Source organism: Colius striatus, chromosome 7 (genome assembly GCF_028858725.1).
Source record: "Colius striatus isolate bColStr4 chromosome 7, bColStr4.1.hap1, whole genome shotgun sequence".
In the NCBI taxonomy this organism is placed as follows: domain Eukaryota; kingdom Metazoa; phylum Chordata; class Aves; order Coliiformes; family Coliidae; genus Colius; species Colius striatus.
In genome coordinates this window covers 28,905,895-28,933,673 of record NC_084765.1, presented here as the reverse complement: position 1 = coordinate 28,933,673, position 27,779 = coordinate 28,905,895, and the positions used below count along the sequence as shown (strand labels likewise).

The window sequence follows — 27,779 nt, the reverse complement described above, 5'->3', positions numbered from 1 at the left end:
CCCCAGAATGCCATTGGCCTTCTGTCCTGGTTTAGGCCCATCAGGAACAAAAGACCACAATTAGCCTCAAGTACCAAAGACCTGAGGATTGCCAAAGGGCAGGGAGAGCTTAATTGCTGCTTAAGGTCCAGGACAAAACAGACCAGGCTACTGGGCTTGGGGAAGAAAACAGAAAATAATTGAATGCAATACCAACTAAAGCATAACCACAAAACCCCAAAACATAACCAAAACAAACCAACACAGAGTGGTACAACGATGAAGAGTCCGACCAGCCCTTTAAGACCACCTTCTCCCCACTCCTCCCCTCTTCCCAGGCTCAGAGTCCTGATCCTGGTGTTTTTACCTGCTCACCTGAACAGCCCAGGGGGCAGGGAGTGGGGGTTTCAGTCAGTCTATTCCTGATAGCTTCGTTTGTCCCTCCTCAGGGCAGGTGGCTCTGCACCCATCCTCCCTGCACCTCCATGGGGTACCTCACACACACGGCAGCCCTGCACGGGCTGCTCCAACGTGCATTTATCCCAAAGGCTGCAGCTCCTCTGTGCCTCTCGTGTGGGGCTGCTCTGGGGCCCACAGGCTCTCCAGCACGGCCTGCGCCATGGCCGCCTCCCCACACAGTCCCTCACTGAGAGCTGCTGGTGGCTCTCAGTCCTGCCATGGCCCTGCATGGGTTGCAGGGGTACAGCTGCATTCTCACCACGGCTTGCAGAGGGGTCTCTGGTCTGGTACTTCCTCCTTCTCTGACTGTGGGGTCCCCATGGATGTCTCCATCTTGTATCACTCTCACACCTCCTGCCAGCACTTCAAATTCCTGTCCCTAAATAGTGATGGCAGAGGCACCAGATCGGCCCAGCCAGGCTGGAGGTGGGTCTGAACTCAGGAGCCGGGGGAGAGTCCAAAAACTCTTTACCGGGTCTTCACTGCAACCCCCTCCCCCTGTTACCAAGCAAAAGCTGCTCCTTGCTAAACCATGACACCTTCTTGGCCATCAGGGCACATTGCTGGCTCGTGTTTAGTTTGCTGTCAACAAATGCAGTTAGTTAAGGAGCACAAATTTCACCTTCTTTATGTTGGAGAATTAGTTCTGTATGGTACATAGACACTTCCAATATAGCCTTGGATCTCTAAACCTCTAGCTTTTTTTCATGTTGGAATTTCTGTATTTTGTTGTTTTTTGACTCAATCTTTGGTATTTTTTCTTTTGTATATTATTTGAGTTGTTAAATATTTGGTGTATTTTCGTTTCTGTTAGTAGCTCTTTTTGCCTGTTGACTTCAGGTGATTGCAGCTCCTGTTTGAACATTCTGTCTTATAAAAGAGACGACTGATTTGTATTATTTGATGAGATGGAAGGAAGGAAATTTTCAAGCATAAGTGGATATATTAAAATATAAAATGTTACCTTCCTAATTAAAAAAGTATTTTCGTATATTCAATGTCTTTAATCAGTGGCAACCATTTTAGGAGTGTGGTTTTTTAAATTAGAAGCCGGTTGTTTTCTGCTGCTTCTTACAGGCAGATGTGCTGCAGAAAAATGAAATTCAGTTCTTGGATTAAGCACTGTGTGTAGTTTCTTCTTAAGAAATTAATAAGAAATTTGTTTGTAAGAATGTTCAAATTAGTTGGTTCTGGATAAAAATAACTGTCCCGTGAGTGCCTAAGGTTCTGTGATTAGTTAAGTATGTCCAGTTTGGGAAATACTGAATTCCCTGCACGAATCAAGCCTCCCACCACCACAACAGAGTAACTGCTGGTTTTGGATAAGTAATTTGAAATAGCCAGGGGCTCTAGTTTCCATCGTGAAATCTTGCCAGTTCTTTATCTTTTTCACAAAAAAACTCCAAAAGGGAGTGGGACAGGAGGCAAAGAAAGAAGGTAAATAATGTTTCAGTTGTTTGAAACTTTTACAAATGGAACAGGAATGCTTCATTTATTAGTTCAGTATTAATTTTCCTTACCCTAGGTGTAACTGGCAACGTTTGTAACATACAAAGAAGTAGGTAATCTTTCTCATGAACTTGTATAATTTGTCTAAACAGATTTAATTTGTTTTTTAAACAAGAAAATTCTGACTGTTGTTATAAAAGAAATGCAACTGCTGTAAGCCATAAGTAGCTTCTGTTAGTTCCTGAACTGTGACCTTTGCAGTACAGATTTGTGAAGAAGGGAATGACTGAATGCCTACAGAGAGGTATCTAATGCCGTTTTAGCTATCTGGGGTATGAAAAGTACGTTCATAGGGCTGATAATTACTGTGGATAATTACTGGGGCAGCATCTATGATTCTGATGGGAAATCCTACACTGTCCACTATGCCACTAGGCACCTATGTTTGGACACTCAGATTGCTCCCAAGTTTTCCCTTGTGTCCTGTTCTAATTATGTTCTCCCTTCAGCCTTTGAAGGAAGATGAGGTTGCACTGGAATTATCTTGCTCTCAGCTTCTTCATTGCAGAAAAAAACCCTCAGTGGCTCCATGAGTTAGGTTTTTTCAGAAAGTATATGTCATTTTAGATTGTTTGTTGTGTTAGCCTCTGACCTTTTTGTTGCTGCCTGAAAAGTATCCTAGTTTAATCTGTCCATCGTTTAAATGTTTACTCTTCTAAAATGTATTTTCTTCTCCTCTCTTGAAGTCTGTCTTCTTTCAGGATCCAGTTCTAGAATCGCTTTAGTTTTCTTGATAGGTTTTCCTAAGCTGGCAATAGGAAAGATGTGACCAGGCCAGTATTTCACTGTTGTAGGACTTGGTGTCCTACAACAAGGATTAGGCAAAGGTGGATCACAGGCAGAAAGCATCACCTTCACCACCTCAGACTGTATTGTGGGGTGTTTGTTCTGAAGGAGGATCGAGTGCAGAGGGTTCCTCCAGCAGGGAGCACGCAGCTGGGCAGAGCTCCTTTTTTGTCAGGTGTTAAGTTGCTGCTGTCTCGGTACTTTCAAGTTTGGGCACAAAAATACTAACAGGCAGCAAGAAACTGAGATGGAAAACTCAGGAAAGCAGAAGTTAAGAAATATATGATGTGGTAATAATTAACAGTGGAATAGATGATGGTGCTAGAAATATGATATGATTGCACAGAAGGCAGATGCATTTGGATATTGCATGTGCTGAGAAACCTCGGGTGGGGAAGGCAGATGGGAATTCAGGACAGTTCTGATACCATCTCCAGGAGTAAACTTGCTGACCTGCTTAGATTCAGTGCTTAAGCTTCCAATTTGTACCAAAGAGCCTTTGTGGGTGTAATGGATGCAGGAACTTGAAAAGGGAGGCAGATTTCCAACTGTGAGGAAATGGCAGTAATAATGGGGGAAAAAGAGGCATGCTAAGGAGGTGCAGCTTCAATTGATGCTGAAGAGTGAGGTGGTTGTTCAGTTGAAAGGCATGAAAGCTGTAGAAGAACAGGAACAACTTAAGGTAATAGGTAGAAAGTGCAGAAGGGGAATGAAATTAGAAGGAGGAAAAGCAAAGCAAAGTGGCAAAGAAGCATATCTTGGCACAGAGATACATAAAGGTGCAGAGTGTCTTCTACAGAGCAGTGGAATTCCTGTTGCTCTGCTTCTTTTCCAAGAGGATGGGATGCTTTCTGTGCTTGTATATGTCCCAGTGTTTACTAGGCAGTCTGTTTCACTGCCTTGAGTGGCTTTTTAGCACTTAGCCACGTTCTTGCTTTGGGAGCAGCAGGAAGGGAGAGAGGCAATATTGCATTATTTACATTATTCCTGTATTTTCTATTTATTTGTATTCAGTGGCCATGCAGTCAGAGCTTCTCTAGGCTGATTCTGTCTTCTCTGAAATGTGAGAGTCACTTCCATTGTGTTGTAAGTGGATGCTAACTCTTCTTCAGTGTTACTTCCCATCCCTTTCTTAAGGATCATTTGCTTGCTCAGGTTAGCCTATCTGTTAAAGTTTTGTTTCCCTTCACTTTCTTGTGTGCAACTGTAGGGGAAGAGAAACAAGGTATATTTTATTCCAGTATTACAGTTCTTTTTTGTTCTCTGTCTCTTAGTGAAAATCACTAACAACAGAATGAACTAATTAATTCCTTTACCTTCATGAGAAGTATCATTCCTGTTTGCATTCACTTGAAAAACATTCTACTCCTTGCTCATCAATGATAAGATCTTCATTACTTCCTAATTTATTACACATACAAGAGAACATGGAGATACTGAAGTTCCTTGTTCAAGTGCATGATAGGTGACTTCATTTCTCTTGCCTTCAGCTAGCTGCTGCTTTGTTGTAATGTGGTGCTTGTGTGTTACATTTGTGGGTTTTATTAAGAGAGCAGGAGGTACACATCTTGTTGTATATATGGTGGAGGCTGTTAGGTAGCTGGCAGATGGCAATAGCATTGGAAAAACTGAATGTGCTTGGGAAATCGGTTTTGGAATGCCTGCTCTGATATTTCACTATTGTTGAAAAGTAGCTTTAGAGTGGCAAACTTCAGAGAGCTGTTTGTGTGCAGCTGGGACTGAATTTACAGACTACCTTTCTCTGACTTGCTAAAAAGCCAAGGATTGACAACCCCTTTCATCCTGCATTATCCAGTGCAGCTTTTAACTCCAAGAAAACTATGTTCACAAATTGATGCTCTGCTCCTTTGGGGTTGGTGCAGAAACATTAAATTGTACTAAAATATTCATATGTGAGTGCATTTAGCTGAAAGCAATTGATGTACTTTTCCCTAGAGAGTGGGAAAAAAATTGTTGTATGGCCCAGCACTCCAGCAGACACCCTAACCATGCTTAAGAGTAATTACATAGCTTGGCTGATCAAAGGTTCTTAAAGTGAAAAAGAACCTGTAGTTGGGATACAGTTCAGTAATGTGTGCTTCTTGAATAGAGCATGTTCAGCTGCATCAAGGTAGTACCTACTGGATAATTGTTTGATATCTAATGTAATATATATGAGCTCGTGTCAAGCCAGAAAATATTTCACTGGGTTAATAGCTTGTAATTGGAAAGAATCTCTTGTATGAAGCAATTTTCATTACAGAGATTTCTTTCTAATTTCATTGTCCTTTCACTCTTGCAAAGAAAATAAAATATCTTGAGCTGACTTAAAAGGGAGTATGTGTGCCAGAAGAGTTTATTAAACGTAGCCTGTTTAAAAGCATGTCACTGGTAGGATGATAAATTGATGTACACTGAATGTTTTCAGCATAATTCAGAAATTGACATAAAAATCAATAGCTGATGGCATGCTTGCAAAGTAACTGCTGCCTCATCTCCTGTTGCACCTGTGGATGCACCGTGGTCTCTTGTAGCAGCGTTCAAAGTCACAGCAAGTTGCAACTAAAATCTGTTCTTGTGCTTCTCTTAAGCAAATGTACCTTACCTGCCCCAAGGCAGCCTCAGGCGTTTTTAAATAGTCTCCAAAGTAAAAATGAAGTAGTGTTATATGCCACAAATTATTCTATAAATAATTGGAAGAGTCAGTAGGCACAGGAAAATAACTGCACTGGTATATGGGTAATTATAATCATGCACATATAGCACTCTTGTGCCGTTTATCCAATCTCTGTGTGACTGGCTGTACAGAATGTGGAACCAGTTGTGCAGGTTTGTGCTTGTGAAGTCTCACAGGCTTGCTGTAGAAGCTCATACCTGAGTTGGGTACATTTAAAGCACAAAGGGGGGTTTAGGGACAGCTGGGTGGGATTTTTTTCCTTTTAATGGTTAGCATACAATGATACCATGAGACATAAATGGGTCACATTTGTTGACAATGCAGAGCTAGATTAATAGTTTAAATAGCAAATGAGAAGTTGGATTATTGATTTGGAGTCTTGCCTTTGAATGGGATAAATTTGGGACTTGGAGTTTTGTTTCTTTTTAGCGTTCTTGTAAGCACTGATTTGTATCACAAACTTTGAGGTGTCTGTCAGGGTCCTGGCTCCCACTAGGGTCTTGTGGGACATTGTGTGGCCAAACAAATGAAAGGACTCCTGGCCTTGGTGACAGTTTTTTGGCAGCATTGGCTTTGGCTGTAGCCCTTGTGAGAAGCCTGCTGGGTACGCTGCATGCTGGTGCTCCCCCCTTCAGTGTTCTCGTTACTGAATACCAAGCCCTGTCTGCAGCAGCACATCTTTAAGTACTTTCTGCTTGCTCCTCCCTGCCCTCTGCATCGTAGGCTTTTAGGCTGTTGGGTCCATTCAGGTCCTGTGCTGTGTGTTTCCTCCACTGTGCTCACTCTTACCATTTGCTCTCTTCTCTGGTGTCCCTTCCCCTGTGCTGATGTCTGCTCTCCACATACAGTAATTATTTTCTGTGTGAAATTGTCTAATGCTGTGTGTCAACTGTCTAATCTGGTGCTACGCCCTTATACCATGAAAATTCTGTCTTTCCTTGACTTTAATTGCTGTTGGGACTTCATTTGTATTGGGCAGTGCAGCGAGCCCCTTGGTGCCGAGCCTGTGTGCTGTTCATTTTGCCCTTCTAAGGGCCTCATGTGGCACAGCGCTGGCAGCAGCCCTTCAGTGAAAACCTGCCTGTGCACAAGCACCAGGGAGTTGATAAACGCTGCTTCATGTCCTGGGCTTTGACATAAGTGCCTGTAATTGTAGACTGTGGATCAGCTGCCTGACAGCAGTAATTAGAGCAGCTTCCAAGGATCCAACATGCAGGAACTTGGAGTTGGTGTAAAGCCATGTTGGTTGGCACCTGAGAGGTGTGATACAGACTGATGCAGACTCTGATGCAGTTTGGTGCCTTGGTTTGGGTCTCCTGCACAGGTGAGCTCTGCAGAGCCACACTCTCATCCCACACCTTAATGTGCTCCCTGCTGACAGTGCACTTGTTGCAGAACAGTGCGGGGCGATGCTGCTCCCTTGTACCCAACTGCTTTCTGCCCTCCCTCAGCTCCTAGTCCTGGCTTGGGACTTTGAATGCTAACACAGTAGAAATTATAGATGTGATAAAAGCTAATGAGTTCAGGAAAAACATCAAAAAAGGGGTATTTTCCTGAAAATAACTTGGAGATCTGAGTTTCTGAGTCTTTTATCATCTCTCTGGATGAGCAGTTGGATTCTCTCCTTGGAGAGCACTGAACAGTCCTGAATCACAGAATCTCAAGGGATGGAAGGAACCTCGAAAGATCATCTAGTCCAACCCCTCTGCCAGAGCAGGATCTTTATTGTTCAGAACTTCTGGGTCCTTTGTGACCCTCTTGCTAAACTGTAGAATAGATGTAAACTAAGATGTGAGCAGTATTGATAACAAACATACTGTACTGCTTGTCCTTTCTATGAAAACATTACTGAGGTGCTGGCCTGCGGCTGTTATCCCAGCCAGAGAGCCAAAGGTAGATAACCCAGGAGGACATGGCCTCAGTGCGCAGCCAAGGCTTTTTAGACAAGGCTGGTGATCTCCAAATGTCCTTTTAATGAAACATCTTTGTCTTTCCTAGATACTTTAATAGAACATATACATAGGCATCTGGCTCCTGGTTAGCTGGATTCCTTCCAAAGACTGAACTCACGATGTTAAACAGACTGGTAAGAGTCTCTGGTAGTCTAGATGACTGCCACTTAATGAATTGCTCAAAAAAACCCTAAATCAAATTACAGTAATGTGTTTTAAAAAAGAGCTTATATTAAAGACTATATGATGTTAGAATAATTTCTCCTCTAACATCTGTTCTTTTATTTGGTGTAATTAGAATATTGCGTTCTTACCATGAGTTGTTATGTGGACATATTACATTACATTGCAGCTGTGGTTAAAGTGGATTGACCTCCAGTAGTCATCTACTCAGTTAAAAAGCTATTGAGGCTAAGAAATTCCGTGTGTCTTCAACAGCTGTGTGTTTTTGTGGAAGTAGATAGACTAGATTCTGTGTTTCAATTTCAAAGAAATCCTTTTCAACAGAAAAGACTTTGCTCCTGCTCTGTTTTCCCTCCCCTTCAGTTTTTACAGGAGACAGCTTTTGTAGAAAAGTGTAGAAAAGCTTCATAAATTTTATTTATCTATTCCTGTTCAAAATCTGATGTAATAGGTGAAATCTGTAGCTGTAGAAACATCAGAAAGCAATCATCTTTTTTTTGGATGTGTGTGTGAAATGATACAGTGACTGTAGGGTAAAAGCAGTCTGCATGGTCTCTGTGTCTGAGCACCTTCATTTGCCATCCCTTTCCGTCGGGCCGTGCCTGTTCCACAGCTGTGCTTTGTTCTGTCATGTTAAAAGCCACTGAACTCTGTGCATGTCTTCAGTTGCACAGCGAAGATTTTTTTCGCCCTCTTTACACTCACTGGCCTCCAAAAGAATTTCTTGAATTAGATGGTGTGTTCTTAAATATGAACTAGCCTTGGTAGTTTTAAAAGATAAATTCTGTTAGTGTTTGGGAGTGGGTCAGGAATTCTGTTGGTGTTTGAGGGCGAGTCTTTTCCGGGCATGTATAAATACCACCTTTTAATGGGCTTTGACAGGTGATTCCCTAACTAGTTTTGTTACTACAGTTTCCTCTTAGTGAATGAGTTGGTGAAAAGTAATTCTTTGGCTTTCTTCTGTGAAATCAGGTAGTTAAACAGTACAGGTTTGTTAATTGTACTTGTGGTGGTAAAATTGTCAGAGCTGAAAATGTACTTGGGTTTGGATAGATAATAGCAGGGGTGACTTTCAGCCTGAGGGGGAAAAAGTAGTTTTCTGCTGTAAATTAAAGCTGTCAACAGATATCTATTGCCTGTGAATTTCCACTTATTTTGAATGTCCATCTCTTTGGAGATGCTGCACTGGGAGCCCTGAATTGTAAAGCTGTACTGCACGTCAGTGCTTACCTGGGAAGCTCTCCTTGGCTCATCCTGTGTAGGAGCTGATAGCGACTGGGGAAAGAAAAGCTTTAGGGCACGTGAATGTTGAGGGCTGGGTAAATAACAGAAACTGTCAGTACAAGTGTCTAGTGCACTAGCCCACTTCAGTGTCTGAAATGTTTTATCCTGACATATAGGAAGCTTGTTAAAGGTTTGAACTCACGAGTTTCAGCTTTGTGCAGCCTGTCTTATTTAAAGGATCCTAGAAGCTTCAGACAAAAAAGGTTACGTTTTCTCTTTAGGCAACTGCTTATCTCGTTGTAGGCTATCTTGCTTAATGTTTGCCTTGGGAATCTCCAGAGTCATGGGTAACACTGATTGCCCAGTCCTCTAGCTGAGCAGATCACTTTTTTCCTTCTTTTTTTCCCCCCCTCTCATCAGTCTTTGCCAGACACTCCTTTGAGATTCTCCTTTTACAGTTACATTGCATCTCCGAGGGAGGGAGGCAACCAATCATCATCTGCCTTTAATATTGAAAGCTACTGTAATGTGACAGCTACTGCATGCCTGATTTTGAGGAAGGTTTGTGAGAGCTTCCTGAAACTATGTCATGGGTACCAAAAATGTCTCATTTCTGTTTTCTTCTAGGAACTTTATATTGCCGTGGGAATATCGGGAGCAATCCAACACTTGGCTGGAATGAAAGACAGCAAGGTATAATAAAGATGGATGTGCTAGAAAAGATTTTTGAGGAAGGAAATGAGTTGACTTTCTTGCTTTTACGTCAGTATTTAAGCCAGTTTTCTGGTTTTGTTAGTGTTAAAATTGCCCATTTGTCTGTTTGTTTAAAACATGCCAGTCCTCTAAGGCTTGCCAAAAAGATAGTGGCAAAACATCTAACACAGTAGAAAAATCATTGTGCTACAGCCCAAAGTTGTAAGTAGAAGCTACTAATTGACTTTGTTTATTTAATGAACCCCAAACCTGTCTATGCCTGAATTCTATACAATAGTTCCATTTGCATTTATTTCTGAGTATGACATATTAATTCATGCATAACAATGTGCAATTTGAATTATGAACTTAGTATTCCATAAAGTAAAAGATGGCTCTGACATCCCCCCATTTAGCCATTCAAATGGAAACCTATTCTAAAACGGCAGTAAAACTTTAAAAGGTTTAACTCGTTAGTTGCCAAAGCAGATAATCTGCAGTTGGAGTTGCCACTTGGGAATGAGGAGCGGAGTTACCTCACAGGGAAGGCTGGAGGTTGTCCTGCCTCCCCAGAAGTCCATATAGAGAAAAAGATGTCTCTCTTTTTTTCTGTTTCCAGGGAATGAACTTGGGCTTTCTGACAGAAGCCAAAGCCAGAACTTTGAATAGCTTGTAAAACCGAGGAAATGGGTTGCAAAATTTTACAGGCATGTCCTGGTGTTTAACCAATGGCAGGCCAGCGAGTCTATGTGATTGGTGACTGTCCTTGCAAGCCACCTGCCTGCTGGGATGATCTGTGCTTTCCTACAGTTTAGTTCCTTTTGCATGTATTATTTAAACAGTTTGGGGAACACGATGTCAGCTGGATTTGGGATATGGTACCCTTTTTGGGGCCTCAGGCTTCTAAAATCAGGACTTGAGTGGTGTTAGCATTTGTCAACACAGTGGAGAAAAAACAGCCCAAAGGAGAAATGAAGGACAGATGATGGGCAGGGATGAAGGTCACTGCTGAGAAGCATAACAGGATCTGTAGCAGGGTCTCTTCACCAGCCTTAGTGGCACTGTAGTCTCTTCTGGCAGCGCAGCAACATGGAGAGGACAGGGGCAGCCGGGCAGTGGGAGAGCCACGGAGCAGCACGGCTGCGGTGGCTCTCACTGCCTCTGCACTCTGCTGCTGGCTGCCAGGCCACAGCATGAGGAGTGTCTTTGTTTCCAGGAGTTTAGTCTCCAACTGTGAGGAAAGAGGAGGGCTGGTGGGATTAGTACATCCATTGACTGAGAACTGGGTATTGAAAGCTGCTCGAAATGTGTCTGACCCTCTATTGTATTTCTCTCCTGCCTTATCTCAGTTAAGACTACCAAGGAATCTGGTTTTAGGTGCCAGAAGTTCCTTTGCTGCAAAAATACTGAGCAGCAATATTGTCCTGTACTCTTAACACCAATCCCTCCACTTTTTTGGCTTTTCCAGTGCCATGTTTGACATTTTTAGATGTTCTTTTCTAGGAAACGAGGACAGATGCAATTTGCCAATGTGAGATGCATATGTAACAGTTTCACTTCTCACATGTAGTGTGGTTTTTCTAGTGTAAATGAATGTGTATATCGTAAAATTCAGTTTTACTTATTTGTGTTTGAAATGTGTAGTTACTGAAGAGACTCAATTTTTACAAACATATGTAATTATGCAGCCATGGGAACTCTGGAGCGTCCTCCATCTTCCCTCAGTGCTGTGAGTTATCTGGCACTGTGAACTTGTACACTTTGCAATACATTTTCCAAAGCAGTCAGATGCTTTCTACCAAGTGAAGTATATAATTTATTTGTCCTTTTACAGCAAGGTAGAAAATGCAGCTTTTGAGCAGACCTGTAGAATTGTTGCTTATTTGCTTTCTTATTTTTAAACCCCTCATGAGGTAGTCACAGCATCTTTTCTTTCTAAGAGGTTTAACTTGCCAAGTTCTGGTGCAAGCAATGTGATGCTTTTGCTTCTTACCCTGGAAGGTCCAATGCAGCAATGAGGTAGAGAACCAGGTCTTGCTAAAGCACCCCTTCAGCTAATGGAGACAGGAAGCACTGGGCTGCCAAACTAAAGTTTAAGACAGTTTTGCAAGCAACTGGTGTTAGTTAACTATTTTTGTGATGAGGACAGGTCTGACAGCCCCAGCTGGGTGTCAGCAACTGCCAGCCTCAGTCTCGGCATTAGCCCCCGAGCCTCATGCCCCTGGGGATGGATCTGCAGAGCACGGTTACAGTCTTTACAGAGCCAATATCCTCAGGCAGCACAGCCTGGATCTTGTGCCCTGCACTGGAGGACTGTCAGCAGAGGTTTGTGTTTACAAATTGAGGTAACAGAAATAAAAACAACAACAAAGCTTTGGGAAAAATCTTTTGGGGAAGCATTACTGGGACGCTTGCAGGTCTTTGCTTAGGAGGTGGCATGAGGGCAGCAGCAGTCCTCCCCTCCTTGCATACATGGTGTGATCCTTTACAGTGAGTCACAGGACACAGATGACCTGTGAAGGAAAAACATTTCTGTGAGTCTGAAAAACATAGAATTTGCAAACTTTGGTTTGGCTGCCACTAGGTGTATGCTACCAAGCCATTCATGTTGTTGGGCAAGTCCATTCAGTGGAGGGAGCAAAAGCAGAGGCACGTGAGCTGTGTGTTGTGGGGAACGGCGGGCGAGTGTATGGGGTAAGCACTGGCTTTGAGCTGTCCCACGGCGTCTCGCTGCCTCGGCTCGGCACTCACAGGGCAGCATGTGGGGGGAGGCAGTGTTGGAATGCTGGGCCTTAGGCCCCTGCTTGCTGTGTAGGGCTTGTTTCAGGAGCTCTCACGTTCTTTTTTCTTTTTCCATCCTTTGTGGACTGCTCCCCATCCTGTTTGATGTGGCACTCACATGCATTTTCCTGGAAACTGGCACAGGCATTTACAGAATTATCTATGTGTATGACGGACTTTAGCCAAGAGGCCTTTTCTGCACCCTTGGCATTTTGATCCCATGTTTTTTTCTATTATGTGACAAAGCAGGTGACATGTCTCCTAGTAGGCAGTGGGGCCTGTAGGCATGGCTTTGGTGAACTTGGTGTAAGTGCTACCACTGAGGTGTTTCTTTAAGGGTACAGCTTTGCTCTTGTACATAATCTTTTGTAGTCATTCTTCTTCTAGACACTTCAACAGGGAAGGATGCAATGCATGCAATGAGCAGGGAAAGGAGAGGTTTTTTGAGGTGTGTGTTTGGTTTTGTTTGTTCTCAAAGTGGAAAGGAAAAATGTTAAATGCTGCGATCGTTATCTTCTGCTTCTAGGGGCTTGGTGAGAATGTAGCTCATGTTTCTCAGATAAGGCCTGTTGCCTGTAGTCCAGTTCTGGACATTAATGGGCATCTGTATTCACATGGTGCTTTCCTGTTGCTTGCAGACCATTGTTGCCATCAACAAGGATCCAGAAGCTCCGATTTTCCAAGTGGCAGACTACGGACTGGTGGCAGACTTATTTCAGGTGAGGCTAAACTTGGAGGTGTGCAGTGTAACTGCTAGTTTAGACTAGTATGATCCAGTAAGCCTTGCAGATGTGTGTGAGGGTGTTTGCTTTGAGGTGTTTTGTTAAAGAGTTTGCTCTATGGTTTCATTGTTTTCATGCTCAAACTTCAATCTGTGCAAGTTGGAAGCTGTGGTGTGGTTGGGAGGGGGTGGCCAGACTGCCTAGGCTCTAGTTTCCCAAATCTGAACCTGAAGTGAACCAAATCTGAAGTGAGAAATAACTGCACCAAGGTGCTTACATGGGTTTTTAAGCTTTATAAAATACGGAGGTCCAGACTTGGCAGGAGGAGTTCCCTTTTTTGCCCGGGCTTACTGCTGTACTGCTGCCCGTGAGGAACTTGCAGTTCTCTCTGAGAACGTGGAGCCGTGAGCTGCCCCAGGCCAAGTGCCTACAGCTCGTGTCCACATGTGTGTGAGTGGGGGAGCCCATGGTGGCTCTGTGGAGAGGTGTGGGCAGAAACTCTGCCAGCACTTAATGCCATTCCTGAACTAATGCCCGCTGGCTCAGCGGCGAGCACGGGCCTTTTGTAAGCCAGAGACAAAGTCACATTCTGAAGAAACACCGTGTAGACAATTTCCTTAATAAATTTTGTACGAATGCATTATTTCCACCTAATGGAAATGTAGCTCTCTTAAATAATTAAGAGGCTTTATTCAGCAGGAGAGAAGTGGGGAGTGCTGTGAGCTGGGGTGACCCACAGCCCCTGGAGTGGTGGGCTGGGAGGATGGGGAATGTAAATGGGGAGGGGGGGGGTGCGTGCTGCACACAGAGAGGTTGGGGGTGGGGGTGAGAGAGAAGACGCTATCCCAGCACTGGTGTTTGCAGGCGGTGCCAGAGATGACGGAGCTCCTGAAGAAGAAGTGAGTGACGGTGATGGACCCTGCACTGTGATTGGGACGTGGAGGATAAAGGCAAATAAAAGATTGTGCTGGAAATCAGTGGGGTCACTGTGGTGTTGGGATGTTTTTGGTGGGCAATGAGGATGGCACAGAGTGGTGGTAGAAGATGGGGAAGGAAGGGAAGGATGAAATGAAAGAGGGATACAAGGCAGGAGGCGACGTGTTCGTCAGTGTTTATTCCCATCCCTGCTTCCCTCCCAGCTGCACTCAGCCCCAGGCAGGGTCAGGCCAGGGACTGGGCTGGGCCCAAGCTGTCCAGCAGCTCTGTCCTGTCCCTGGACACTGTGGGTCTGTGCTGGCCCAGAACTGGTGGAAGGTCCACGGTGCTCCTGGGCACCATCAGGCTGGTGGCAGGACAGGTCCATCGTCTCTTTGTTCCCGCAGGCACTGTGGGTCCATGTTGGCGTAAGACTGGGGGAAAGTTCCTTGTGCCCCAGAGGACGCTGTAGGCCCCATCTGGCCCAGAGCTGGTGACAGGGCAGGGCGTCTGTCACACTCCATGGGCACTGGTAGGCAGAGGTGTGGCAGGTTTTGTCCCACGCTGGTTGCTGGTACAGGAGTTGCCTCCACCACTGCCACCTCTTGAGCCAGCACAGAGAGCATGCCCCCATAGATGTCCCTATTCCTCAAGGCTGTCTATGCCTCAGGAACCCTGCCCAGCCGTGGCTCGTGGGGCCCCAGTGCCCCGTACTTGTCATCGATCAGCGGGGCAGGCTGGGGGCAGTCAATGAGTGGCTTGAGCTGGAAGACGTCAAGGCTCTCCTGGTTCCTGTGGTTGTAGACGCTGAGCTGGTGGCCCAGGTCAGGACTGGCCCCCACCGAGCTTGCTGGGCTGGGCAACTTCAGGTTGATGGGATCCAGCCCCTTCTGCGCCAGGCAGGCCTCTTCTGACAGGGACGACAGCAACTCCTGCACCATGGCCTGGGCCACCCGCTGCCGGCTGGGCATGAGGTCAGCCCTGGGACCGGCGCCGGCCTCGGCCGTGTCCTCGCAGGCCGTGCTGCAGTCCGGGGAGGAGCCCAGTGTCTGACTGCTCTCGCTGCAGGCCTGTGTGCCCGAGCTGACGGTGGAGTGCGAGGCGCTGCCCGACGTGATGCTGGCGGATGTGCCGGTGCTGCCCAGGCGCAGCGGCACCTCAACTGTGAAGAGGTCGGAGGAGATGTTGGGGCGATGGACATCAATGGCGGCGGTGGTGACCACACAGATGGCTGCCTCGGGGACGCCGCTGTCTGCAGGGGAGAGAGCACAGAGAGGCTGCTGAACGCCTTGTGGGGTGGGAGGGACAGTGATGGTGACACAGGAACCTTTCCTAACTCCCTGCGCCCATGACACCTCTGACAGCACTACTGCCTCTGTATCTGATGGGTACAGATGCCTCAAGCCTCTTTCAGTTCACATAGCTTTAAAAATAGAGACTATGTATACATACATATTTATGGAGAGAAATCTGTATCTCCACAGCTAAGTAGGCAAAACAGGCACATATATATATATCTATATCTATATCTATATATATATATATCTCTATCTATCTATATATGAGTACCATATACCTCCCGTGTGTGTGTGTGTGTCTGTGTGTGTGTGTCTGTGTGTGTGTGTCTGTGTCTGTGTGTGTCTCTGTGTGTCTGTGTCTGTGTGTGTGTGTCTGTGTGTCTCTGTGTCTGTGTCTCTGTTTCTCTGTGTCTGTGTGTGTCCGCACACACACATACATCTATAATTACCTGACTGCACACACCCCACTTACATATATGTATATTGTTCTGTGGGTATAGAAAGAGATAAAAATGTATACAGAGCAGTATGTGTGTGTGTGTGTATACATATATATATATATATATATATATATATATATATATATATATATGCACACACACACACACACAGAGACATGTATACATACATATATATGTACAAATATAGAAAAAAAAAAAACTATGTCTGAATGCATCCCCACATCCCTCAAACTCTTTATTATATAGCTTTTAAAATATAGCTATCCTTAAGTCAAGATACATCTTTTATAAATCCATCTATACACTGAGGGCTCTTTACACAGCTTCTACATTATACACATCTGTAAATATACACACACCTTTTAAAATACCTCATTCATGTAACAGGGATGCATATGCAGGACTAGATAGCTCCAACTAATACTGTGTACCTCTATCTATGTGCATGTGCACACTTCTGTTACATAAAATGGGGGGGGAAGTGATCTCTCTCTCTCTCTCTCTATATATATATATATATATAAAATTACACACACACATATATGGTAGGGGTTGGAATGGGCCTTTAGAGGTCATCTAGTCCAACTCCCCTGCAGAAGCAGATTCACCTAGATCAGGTCACATAGGAACATGTCCAAGAAGGTTTTGAAGACCTCCAAGGAAGGAGACTCCACAACCCCTCTGGGCAGCCTGTGCCAGGGCTCCCTCACCGTGAAATAGTTTTTTCTTATATTTAAATGGAACTTTCTATGCTCTAGCTTCATCCCATCATCCCTTGTCCTGTTGCTAGCTACTATAGAAAAAAAAAAAAGATTTATATATCTATACATATCTATCTATCTATCTATATATATATATATGTGGGGGGGAGGGGGGAAGCAGGGTGTGTATAAATACACATATATACAGCCTTCCCCCACCCTATTCTTATAAGGATGAGGAATATTTTATATATATATATATATATATATATTTATATTTATATTTATATATATATATCTCTATACACATCATACACACACAGACACTATAGTACAGTTCTCCCATATAGCAGACATTCTATCTCTAAATGTACATTTTTTTTTATACACAGTCCCCCGCCACACATCTGCTATGTAGTACATAGTGTCCCCCCCCCCCATGCAATATATAAAAACATAATTATCTATTGATAATAACAACACACACAACCCACCTACCTGTAAAAAGCCAAATATGTTTGTTTGCTTGGGTTTTTTGGGTGGGGTTTTTTTTTCCTTTTGGTGTTTTTGTGTTTGTGGGTGTTTTTTTTTTCTTTTGGGGGGTGTACTCTCTCTCTATATATATAAACATTTATTGGTACATACGGTACATACATCTTGAAATACATTACCATGTGTATAATAGGGATGAATATGGGGGATATACATCTATGAAAATAATACCATATATACACATACACACTATACACAATGTCTGTGTCTACACACACAATCTCTTTTTTCTCTCTCTCTCTCATGTGGGGTGTATGAGGAGGCCTCACATGTAGCCCAGTATACACCCTTCCACGCACATTTGATGTACGATACACAAGACATAGCCACCCCTTTCCATACCAGTCTCTAAAGTAGAAGCTGGGCACAGAGTCTCTGTGCCAGCTGAAGGCTCGGTCCCACCTCCAGCACTGGGGAGCGTTTCCCCCCTCTCCCCACCCCTGCCCAGTAAGTCCCAGAGCACCGAGCGGGTTGGGCAGCAGGGTATCCCCTTGCAAATTGTAATAAACTGTTAGTACCAAATCTCTCTAAACCCCGTAGAATCCAGCTGTGGTGAATCGCTCACTATTCTCCTTTGGTGGCATTTGCCAGCAGACACCCAGGAGCCCTTCCTTGGCAGCTCTCAGTCCAGCAGACAGCGCTGGAAATGTTTTTTATACTTTTCTTTGAAATGCTCATGAAAGCTGCCCTGAGAGACGTCCCGGCGCCAGGGAGCCGCTGCCGCTGCAGGCCTGGAGTAGCCGTGTCCCTCCCGCCAGCGGCTGCAGGTCGGCCTTGGGCAGTGCTCTCCTGCCTTGGCCACGGTCTGACAGGTGGCTGCGGCACCGGCCTCACGCAGCTGACTTTGGGGTAGTGTCCCAGGCAGCACCAATGCCCCACCGAAGATATTGTGGCCTGCGGGCTGCACCGCCAGCCGCTTACCTTCCTGTGCAAATAACAGTTCTATTGCTCAGCCACAGGGAATGCATATATAGGGATGTATAGAACCTAGAACACACAGAGATTCTACGGTATATCACAGAATCATAGAATGATAGGGTTGGAAGGGACCTTTAGACATCTAGTCCAACCTCCCTGCCCAAGCAGGTCCACCTAGATCAGGTTGCACAGGAACGTGTCCAGAAGGGTCTTGAAGACCTCCAAGGAAGGAGCCTCCACATCCTCCCTGGGCAGATTATGAGGATGTCTATAGAGGGCAACATATCTACACCTAATACTGTATACCTACATATACGTGCATGATATGTACATATACATACAGACATATATATTGTATATAATAGGCATATATCCACAGATCTATCTATGTGCACCTCGCTATTTTATATACATACATAATCTTTACATACAGATGTATTTGTCTACATATGGGGAATATATGTATGCGTGTGCATCTATATATCTATCTCTCTCTATATATATATAGATATCCACTCCATATATATATATAGTACATAATGTATGTACAACACCTTTATACATAGATATGTATATCTCAGCATGTGTGTGTATACACATACACACACACATTGTATAGGTTGGGCTACACATACATAATACATTATACCTATCTGTGAATACACACACATATAAAATTCTCTATAGATCCATACATATGCAGACATGGTCATTCGCAAACCCCCCTCATTTTCATCAATCTTTTTAAATGTAGACCTTGGTCTAGATTCATATATCTTTATATATAGCCATGTATATAATGGGGATGTATATGGAGGGTTATACACAAAAATACTATATACCTACATGTGTATGCACATATGTATTTTATGTGTGTGTGTGTATAGTCTCTCCCTCACACACATATATACAGATTTTATATACTCAGATACATATCTTTATATATACATTTATCCATTTTTAGAGAGAATATCTCTATGTGTGAGTACATGCAAGTATCCCCCATTTATAATATACTATACCTGCATATGTACAAACATTTTGTATCTATTATGTATAATACATATGTGTGTATATATACACCCATGTATTTTCCAATATATAATAAATTCTATACATATATACACAAGCTCTCCCATACCCACTCGCATATCCATCTCTTTACAAATATTTACACATAAAATTTTTGGCGCTACACACACATTTTATCTCTCTTTATACCTCTCTGCATACACACATATTTAGGAGCATGTATAGGGATATACCTATATACAAAATACCATGTACCTATAGATGTGGATATGTATATACATACAAGTTATAAATATACACATGATACAGCTACATCATCATAATTTATAATACAGACATACTACTATGACACAATGCAGATTCAAAAGATAGGTATATATACAGACACAGTTTCTCTCAGGCCTTCTCTTTCAAAATATATGAGATTATCTCTTCTTAAATAAAATATACACTCCCCACATGTATACACAGGGAATTTAACACTGAGGGATATAGGTATATAATACATTAAATATATTCATATTATATGTAATTACACATATTAAAATATTAATATACAGTTTCTCTCACAGAGACATGTATACCTTTATAGATAAATCAGTATTTATATATCCCTATGTGTATATATGGGTATAGACATATACATTACGAATGTATATACACACGCTTTATACATACTACAGAATACTTTATATATAACACATTTATATAGATTTTATGTTGTAAGTAGTCACACACACCTTTTAATATGTATTTCGTCTACAAAATGACACTTATGTATATGCAGTTATACACACACCTTCGTGTATCTTTGTATAAACTTAAATACGTACACAGATATATCTTTATATGTAAATATATCTAACTGTGTATATATATATACACACCCCTATATATACACACATACACACATATCTTATGTAATACAGAATACATAAAAAATATGTATCTAAGTACATAGACACCGTAAAACACATCTTTACATATATGAAAAATCAGATCTTTCATAAGTGTGTGTGTGTGTATATAATAGATAAAATATATTTGCATTTTCCCTATGTGTATCAATGTAGGGATGTATCTACAAGGATACACATATATAATATATAATATATGTTTATGGCCATATACTTACACACATTTGTATTTATTCTTATGTTACATGTTCATGTCTCTTTCTCCATGTGTGTACATGGATATGGGAATATAGATATATAAATACATTATGTATATACATACATTTATGTCTATAATATATACATATATATTCAGATATCATTTCTCCTCTCTCACACCTTCTACCTCCTTTACATATCTCTATATATATTTTGATATTTAATGTATGCATTTTGATAAAATATATGAATAATCAAAATTATAAGTTGTAAATAAATGATCAAATATTTTAGATAAAATATCTAAAATATAGTATGTCTATACACAGGCACAGCCTCAGTTATAGACATACCTTTATATAAATCCTCTCATAAGGATAGGTGGATGTATGGATGTTTGAAGATACCTACATGTTATATTATACACATATATGTGCAAACATATCTATCTCTATATATATGTATGTATATATATATATAACACTAATGTCTTTTTTTATATGTGTGTGTATCTGAGTTTATGTGATATATGTGGGATGTACATCTATAATACATTATAGATTTACATGCATACACATATATACACATTTTATATACATAATCTGTATGTACATACAGAGACACTCTTACCTAGGTATAATGTATCTTTTTATATACATCTATATTTCAGTGTGTCCCTATATACTATACATGGAAGCATACAGATGGGATATATGCATAATAGTACATTGTACTTATGCATGTATACATATATGCATCTTCTATATATTACATGTATGTGTATATGCAGACACATCTTTTTATATGTCCCTGTGTACACATGGATATATCCATACATAATACATTATGCCTACATATACACATTTTTAATCCCTACATCAAATTCTGTATAGATAAGGGTGTGGGGGGTGTGTGGCCCACCTGACACTTGACACTCGCAGCCTGCTGAGCCTCCTCTGGTCTGGGCCAAGCCGCTGCCAGGGGACACCCATTGCAAACTTGACCTCAGGGCACAGGCCCCGCCCTGCCTGCCAAGGCAATTTAACCTTCCTGAAGGGTTCCCAGCACACTGCTGCACTATGCTCACTCCCCTCTTTCTGATCTTTTCTCCATGCTGTTCATTCTCAGGTCCATTTGAACCACTCTGTGGTCTGGACAGCCTAGCTAGGGGGAAGCAACCTCTCCCACATCTCCAGACTATAACAGGTGCCTTCAGCAGGAGCAAACTTGGGGGCTTTCAACCTTCAGACAGTTACTGTTTTGATATAAACTTCCCTGGAGCAATCTCAGAGATGCCACGGTGGGTTTCATTTCCAGGACAGATGTACACCACTGTTAGTCTCACCTGGTTTACAGCACATAGTGCAATGCAAAAACAAAGTTAACATTTACACTTTCAAGCAAAACTTACCACTGCTAGGCTCATTGTAGTATCGAGTGATGTAATTATTCATGTCATCCTCTGAAAGAACAAAAAGGCAGCCATTAGAAGTCCATTTATTTGATTGAATGGTTGAAATTCCAGCCCTCTGCCCTGTATGCCCAGAGCACCACCTTTTCTGTATTTTGAGGCCAGAAGAGCAGATGTGATTTGGAGACACATTACACCCCCCCATCCACACCGTGGCTGCAGTTAAAATAGGGATTATCTTTTGCTGCAGTTCTTTATGGCACCAGCCTGAGAATGAGGCATTCTGGGCTCCAAAGCAAACGTGCTCCATGATCTTTCCAGACTGATGTAGGGCTGACCAGGTCCCCAGGCCTGTTTCCTTACCGTTTGTGAAGACAAGTGTAATGCTGGCCTTTTTCTGGGCAGCAGGGCCCTCCCCGCCCGCAGTGGCACAAGCATATAGCTTGCACTTACCCAGACAGTCCTACTCTTGCTGTTATACCATGGTACACCATCGAGTGACCCCCTTCCACAGGGTTACTAATCAGAAAGGCAAGCACTGTACAGCACCTGTGACCTGAGCTGCCTTCTCGCTCGCAGTAACATTAGTCCCTCCCTGGCGAGACTCAGCACTTGCGGGAGAGCCCAAGCACTCTGCTGCTGCCTCCCAGTCTGCAGCCATTTCCCTACTCTGCCATGGAGCTCTCCAAGTAGGGGCACTGGGAGGGCAGCATTTCTTTCTCCCATTTTTTTCATGTGGCTCAATGCTGCTCCTCATTTCCATTTGCAACCCCCTCCTGAGACCTGTGTTGTTGCCATGCTGAGCAGCAATGACACAACCATTGCTCCTGAGCAGCCTCCCTGTGCTTCTGCACTCGCTCCTTGCCTTGAACTTACTCTGTGAAACACGGGTGACTTAAATAACGAGGAAATTATATCGAGCGTGTTTCCAGAAGAAAGGCTAGAACTTCGTCCCTTCAACCTCAAATGACATGGCCAATAAAAGCCACATGAGTTTATTGAAACAAGTGGAAAAATGCCTCTCCAGCTCAGCACAACAACCAGCTCTTTAGCAGTTGTAAATCGATGTAGTTTTAATGTGTAGATCCCTGCTTCTAAAACAATGTCTCTTTTTTATTCAGAATGAATAAAGAGTCATATTTTGTTATACCTTACACAGACATATGTAATATAGAGCATAATATTTAGAGTATCTATTGGTTTAAAGTATACTCTAAAAGACTTTTGCAAGTCATGTGTGTAGTACTACAACTCGTAGCACATACAGGAGAGCCTCACCTGAACGTCAATAATGGTAAGAAAATATGAAGACATGACCACAAAAGGAGGAGCTATATTGCATATACAGATTTTTAGATGCTGCAGATGACAGTGGGATTTCCTGTTGTCTTACTGAAAAGCAGAACATATTACAGTTGTTGAAAAGGAAAGTAACAAACTCCTATTGTTGCAATGTTGAGCAGAACGCAAATATTGCTGCTAAGAAAACAGTATCAGCAATCCAGGAAGACACAAGCTTACAAGCAACCTGACCTGACCAGTTTGCGGTGTATCATCTGCTCTAAAAGCATTCTCTCCTTTTAAGTGCTCTTTTTGATACCGTGTTTCAGAAAACCATGCTCATCCCTTTGAGCCAGATTTCCTTCATCCCCCTGGGTCTCTGTGGCTACAGTCCTGCCTCTTCACAGCACATTGCGGTTTGCAGGTGAAAGAAACAGATGTTTTCTGGGGAACACTTTCTCCACACAACAAGACCCAAACCACTAAGCACTCTGTACCTGAAATAGCTGCACTCATAAGAAGGCAATCTAACCTGACACTGAAAGGCAACATGGTTGTTTTCCTGGTTTCATTGGCTCTTAAAAGCTTTTTTGGCCCTTGTTGATCTTTAAATGCCTGCAGTCAGAGGTGTGCTTTGTGCTAATGTCTGAGTTTAAAAAAGAGGCCTCAGAGTAGCTCAAGGCAATGCCGCTGAATTAGGAGTACATTGCATGGCTTTTCAGCTATCTGCTACTCAAATACACTTAATTTCAATCATGCATAATTTATACTCTAAATGCCACCAAACCTGCCAGCCCATATAGATACAGGTTCCTGTTCAGGCATGGAATCTTCATCTGCAGTCAGAAAATACCTGCATATCTGTATTGCTGGCAATGTACTTTCAGCCTATTTAACCTGAAGTCTAATGCTAAGCAGAGAAATGAGGCAAACACACAGAGGCTGGCCTGGACAAAGGCATGTCCTGCATGTGGAGGTTGCCCCCCATTCACCTGGCAAAAGCACACACTGCTCTCTGTGCCACAGATGGGCACTGGGGTGCTCTCGTTTCCTTTGGCTCTCATTAAAGTCTGCCCTAAATGCCAAGGTGTTTGCACTGAAGACAGAACACAGAACACAGTCTCAAAAGGTTATTCATCTGCTTTTCATGTCTTATGGCAAGGCTCAAATCTTCTTCAGGATTGCGTATGTTTATTGCCCTGGCCATCTGTCTGTCACAGAATTTCAAGGGCTCAAAAGAAGGGACCTTGAAAGATCATCTAGTCCAACCGCCCTGCAGAAGCAGGTTCACCTAGATCAGGTTGCATAGGAACATGTCCAGGCTGGTCTTGAAGACCTCCAAGGAAGGAGACTCCACAATCCCCCTGGGCAGCCTGTGCCAGGGCTCCCTCACCCTCAGAGTGAAACAGTTTTTGCTTATATTTAAGTGGAACTTTTTGTGTTCCAGCTTCATCCCATTACCCCTTGTCCTGTTACTAGCTACTATAGAAAAAAGGGATGTCCCAACCTCCTGACACCAACCCTTTAGATATTTGTAAATGTTATTAAGATCTCCCTTCAGTCTCCTCCAGACTAAACAGCCCCAGTTCCCACAGCCTTTCCTCATAAGAAAGATGCTCCAGTCCCCTGATCACCTTGGTGGCCCTGTGCTGGACTCTCTCCAGAAGTTGTCTGTCCCTCTTGAGCTGAGGAGCCCAGAACTGGACACAGGACTCCAGATGAGGCCTCACTTGGGCAGAGTAGAGAGGGAGAAGAACCTCCCTTGACTTGCTGGCCACACTCTTCTTGACGCATCCCAGGATGCCATTGGCCTTCTTGGCCATGAGGGCACATTGCTGGCTCATATTTAGCTTATTATCAATCAGGACTCCCAGGTCTCTCTCTGCAGAGCTGCTCTCCAGCAGTTCAACCCCCAGACTGTACTGGAGCATGGGGTTGTTCCTTCCCAGTTGCAGGACTCTGCACTTGTCCTTGTTGAACCTCATGAGGTTCCTCTCTACCCAACTCTCAAGCTGGTCGAGATCCTGCTGAATGGCAGCACAGCCTTTCATCATAAGGGAGATTCTCCACTCCATCATCTCTGTGGCCCTGCAATGAACTCTTTCCAGCAGCTCCCTGTCCTTCTTGAACTGAGGGGCTCAGAACTGGACACAATATTCCAGGTGCAGTCTCAGAAGGGCAGAGTAGAGGGGGAGGAGAACCTATCTCGACCTATTGCTCACAGCCCTTGTAATACACCCCAGGATGTCATTGGCCTTCTTGGCCACGAGGGCACATTGCTGGCTTATGCTCATCCTGCTGCCCACCTGCACCCCCAGGTCTCTTTCCCCTCTACTACTCTCTAAGAGTTCATTCCAAGCCTGTACTGGTACATGGGGTTGTTCTTTCCCAGATGTAAGACTACACTTGCCCTTGTTGAATTTCATTAGATCAGCTAACAGAATGCACTAGGACACTATTTTCAAACCAATCAGGTGCTTTCAAATCAAGGTATCAGAGAGATATAGATTATTCTTTACATCGGCAGAGGCCAATGTCAAGCACCTGAAAAGGAAATCTCATAATGCACTTACTCAGATCCCTTTGAGTGGTGAGGAAAATCAGTGATTGTCCTGGCTGTGTGTGACTGCTTGCACACGGAACTGGGAGAGCTGCCTATGTGAGTGTTATTATGTGATGGCCTTATTGATGTCATTGCTTTATACTGATTGTCTATTTATCTACAAATAGAATATATCTGTAGAAATATATATACATGTGTATGTAACATAATAAATACATACTTGTATTTACCTTGAAGAGTTTCTTATAAATGAACCCCAATAAAGAGTAACTGAATAGTAACATCAGGATAAATATTTCCAACAACAGATTAAGTTTCTGGATCCTTACATTAAAGCAAACTGACAATTAACAAACTCACCTCGGGCATATCTTTGGACATGAAAGGTTATAAACAATTTCAGTTATCTCTGATTATATTCTACATTGCTGAAGGCAAGGAGCTTAAAAAAATGCCACAAGTATACAACTGAAAGCAACTACTTGTGCATATAAAATATATAACACAAATAAGAAGTACAGTACTGCAGATTGTTATGGAACACTGTGTACATGCTTTATGATGACTTATAGTGAGATAAAGTCACTGCTGCTGGGTGTGTGCAGTAAAATGGCATCAGGAGTACATCCACATTTGCAGCTGGTGACATGCAGGAAGCTCGTACGAGCAAGTAGGGGAGAGCAGCTTTTACAAGAGGGGCAGATGGCTTATAGCATTTCAATTCTATAAGAGTGTTTTGTGTTGTCAGTGTATTTTGGTTTGAGCTCCTGACAGGGAGTTGTCTTAAAAACTTTGTAGTTCCACTTTTTTTTTTTTTAAATTCCTGCCACCTTGGAATTTTCAGGATCCAGAAAACTTAATTTTCCTCCTTTCCTAGAAATAAACCCATCTTCTAAAAAACACAGCAATGTTAGCATGCACTTCCTTTTCCAGAAGACAAACATTCAATTTAGAAGTCCTTAGCCACAACAATGCCCAAATGGTATTTATAACAAATTAAGGAACTAGCAGTAACTGACAGAAAAGGTATCTCCCTCTCATTCTGGAAACAGCAACCCTAGTAAAATGTCTATGGATGGTGATTGGGATCCCCTTCCTAGATGCACTAGGAGGAATCATAGGACCATTTAGGTTGGAAAAGCCCTGTAAGACCATCAAGTCCAACTGTAAACCTCATGCTGCCACTACTAAACCATGTCCTCGGGTGCCATAAATGAAAGTTTTTACTCCCAGAAAATCTAGTGACAAATCTGGTGATGAAGATTCAATAGTTGTGAGTTGAGAAGGCAGAATGGTAAGAGTGAGGCAGCTCTTCTTCACGTGAAAACCCATCTTAACCTGTGGCAAATGAGGATTGTTCTACCTTCCCAGGAAAGCGAGAGTGCTGGGAAGCAGTAAGATGTGCAGCAGCACTGTGAAGAACTTCAACTGAGAGAAGGTTTCACTGGGCAGGAGAAGAAATGAGCAGAAACAGGCTGTTCCCTATGGTCCAGAAGCATTATTTACTCAAGTAGCAGGGACTGCCAAAACAGCATGACAAAATGAAACACCTTGCACTAGACAGAAAGGAATGTTTGGTTGGGAGGGTTGTTCAGACTCACAGAATCACAGAATCTCAAGGGCTGGAAGGGACCTCAAAAGATCATCTAGTCTAACCCCCTGCCAGGGCAGGACCTCCTAGAGTAGGTCACATGGGAACTCCTGTCCATCTTACATAAAACCCAAATGGCCTTCCCTGACACTGTAAGCAACCACCTCTGCAAGGCTGCAAAAGTGCAGTAAAGTCAAATCAAGCAGAGGAAATAAATCCCATCTCTTAACTTGCTACCCAAATCTGTTATTGAAAAAACATGCAGTTCTTGGTCAGGATCTGACAGTTGCTGTTCTGTCTGATGAAGGTTTTCAAATTATCTGCCTGTTCTCCTGAAGACTCAGAACACATGCTCAACTGGCTCAGGGAATAATAAACTATTTAGAGTACAGTCCCATATAATCTCATCTGACCCAAGAGACAACACTGTAATCTCTCTCTCCTGGCCCTATAAAAACTCCATACATTTGGTGAAACACACAAGTGACATTCCACCCAAGGCAGATCTCTCTTTTACTTCCATAATCCCTCAATAGTGACCTTTAATCATTTCATCAATGACTTTAGTGAATGTCTGCAACCCTCCTGCATACAATAAACACCATTTGCACATCTCTTAGATTAGAAGACAGAAAAATGTAATTTCTTTTGAAATATTTCATTATTACTTTACTTCATATTTTTACTGCCATTGATTCTACTGACCTCTGTCTCTCAAAGCTGAGTTTTCTGAATAGCAAGGTTATTTTTTTTCTGCTGTGTAGTCTCCCACCGAGGATGCAAGTTCTCAGAGTAATGTCCTCCAGAAAACAATTTTGCAAGGAGGTTTATATAGAAACAGATGGTTCATCTCCATCACTGCTGACACTGGCATCTTCTCCTTAAAGTACCCCTACTGCTTTTAAGCATTTGGGAAAGAAAAGTAGCATAAAATATCCTTTGCAACAAAACCCACTAAGATAGACTCTAAGCATGC

At 42.9% G+C, this 27,779-nt stretch overlaps 2 protein-coding genes across 3 annotated transcripts in view; one reads left to right on the top strand and one right to left on the bottom strand.

Annotated features, from left to right (window-relative positions):
• ETFA (electron transfer flavoprotein subunit alpha) overlaps nucleotides 1-13,939 on the top strand; it is a 31,904-nt gene extending 17,965 nt beyond the window's left edge. For both annotated transcript variants that reach the window (XM_061999741.1, XM_061999742.1), the window contains exons 10-12: nucleotides 9,397-9,462; nucleotides 12,882-12,962; nucleotides 13,830-13,939. In XM_061999741.1, coding sequence (XP_061855725.1) covers nucleotides 9,397-9,462; nucleotides 12,882-12,962; nucleotides 13,830-13,868 — 186 coding nt within the window. In that variant the 3' untranslated portion in view covers nucleotides 13,869-13,939. The remainder of the gene's footprint in view (nucleotides 1-9,396; nucleotides 9,463-12,881; nucleotides 12,963-13,829) is intronic.
• A 600-nt stretch (nucleotides 13,940-14,539) lies between these two features.
• The window catches only part of TMEM266 (transmembrane protein 266), a 62,940-nt gene continuing 49,700 nt past the window's right edge, over nucleotides 14,540-27,779 (bottom strand). The window contains exons 10-11 of the mRNA XM_062000461.1: nucleotides 21,369-21,417; nucleotides 14,540-15,132 (exon numbers count right to left, since the gene is read on the bottom strand). Coding sequence (XP_061856445.1) covers nucleotides 14,540-15,132; nucleotides 21,369-21,417 — 642 coding nt within the window. The remainder of the gene's footprint in view (nucleotides 15,133-21,368; nucleotides 21,418-27,779) is intronic.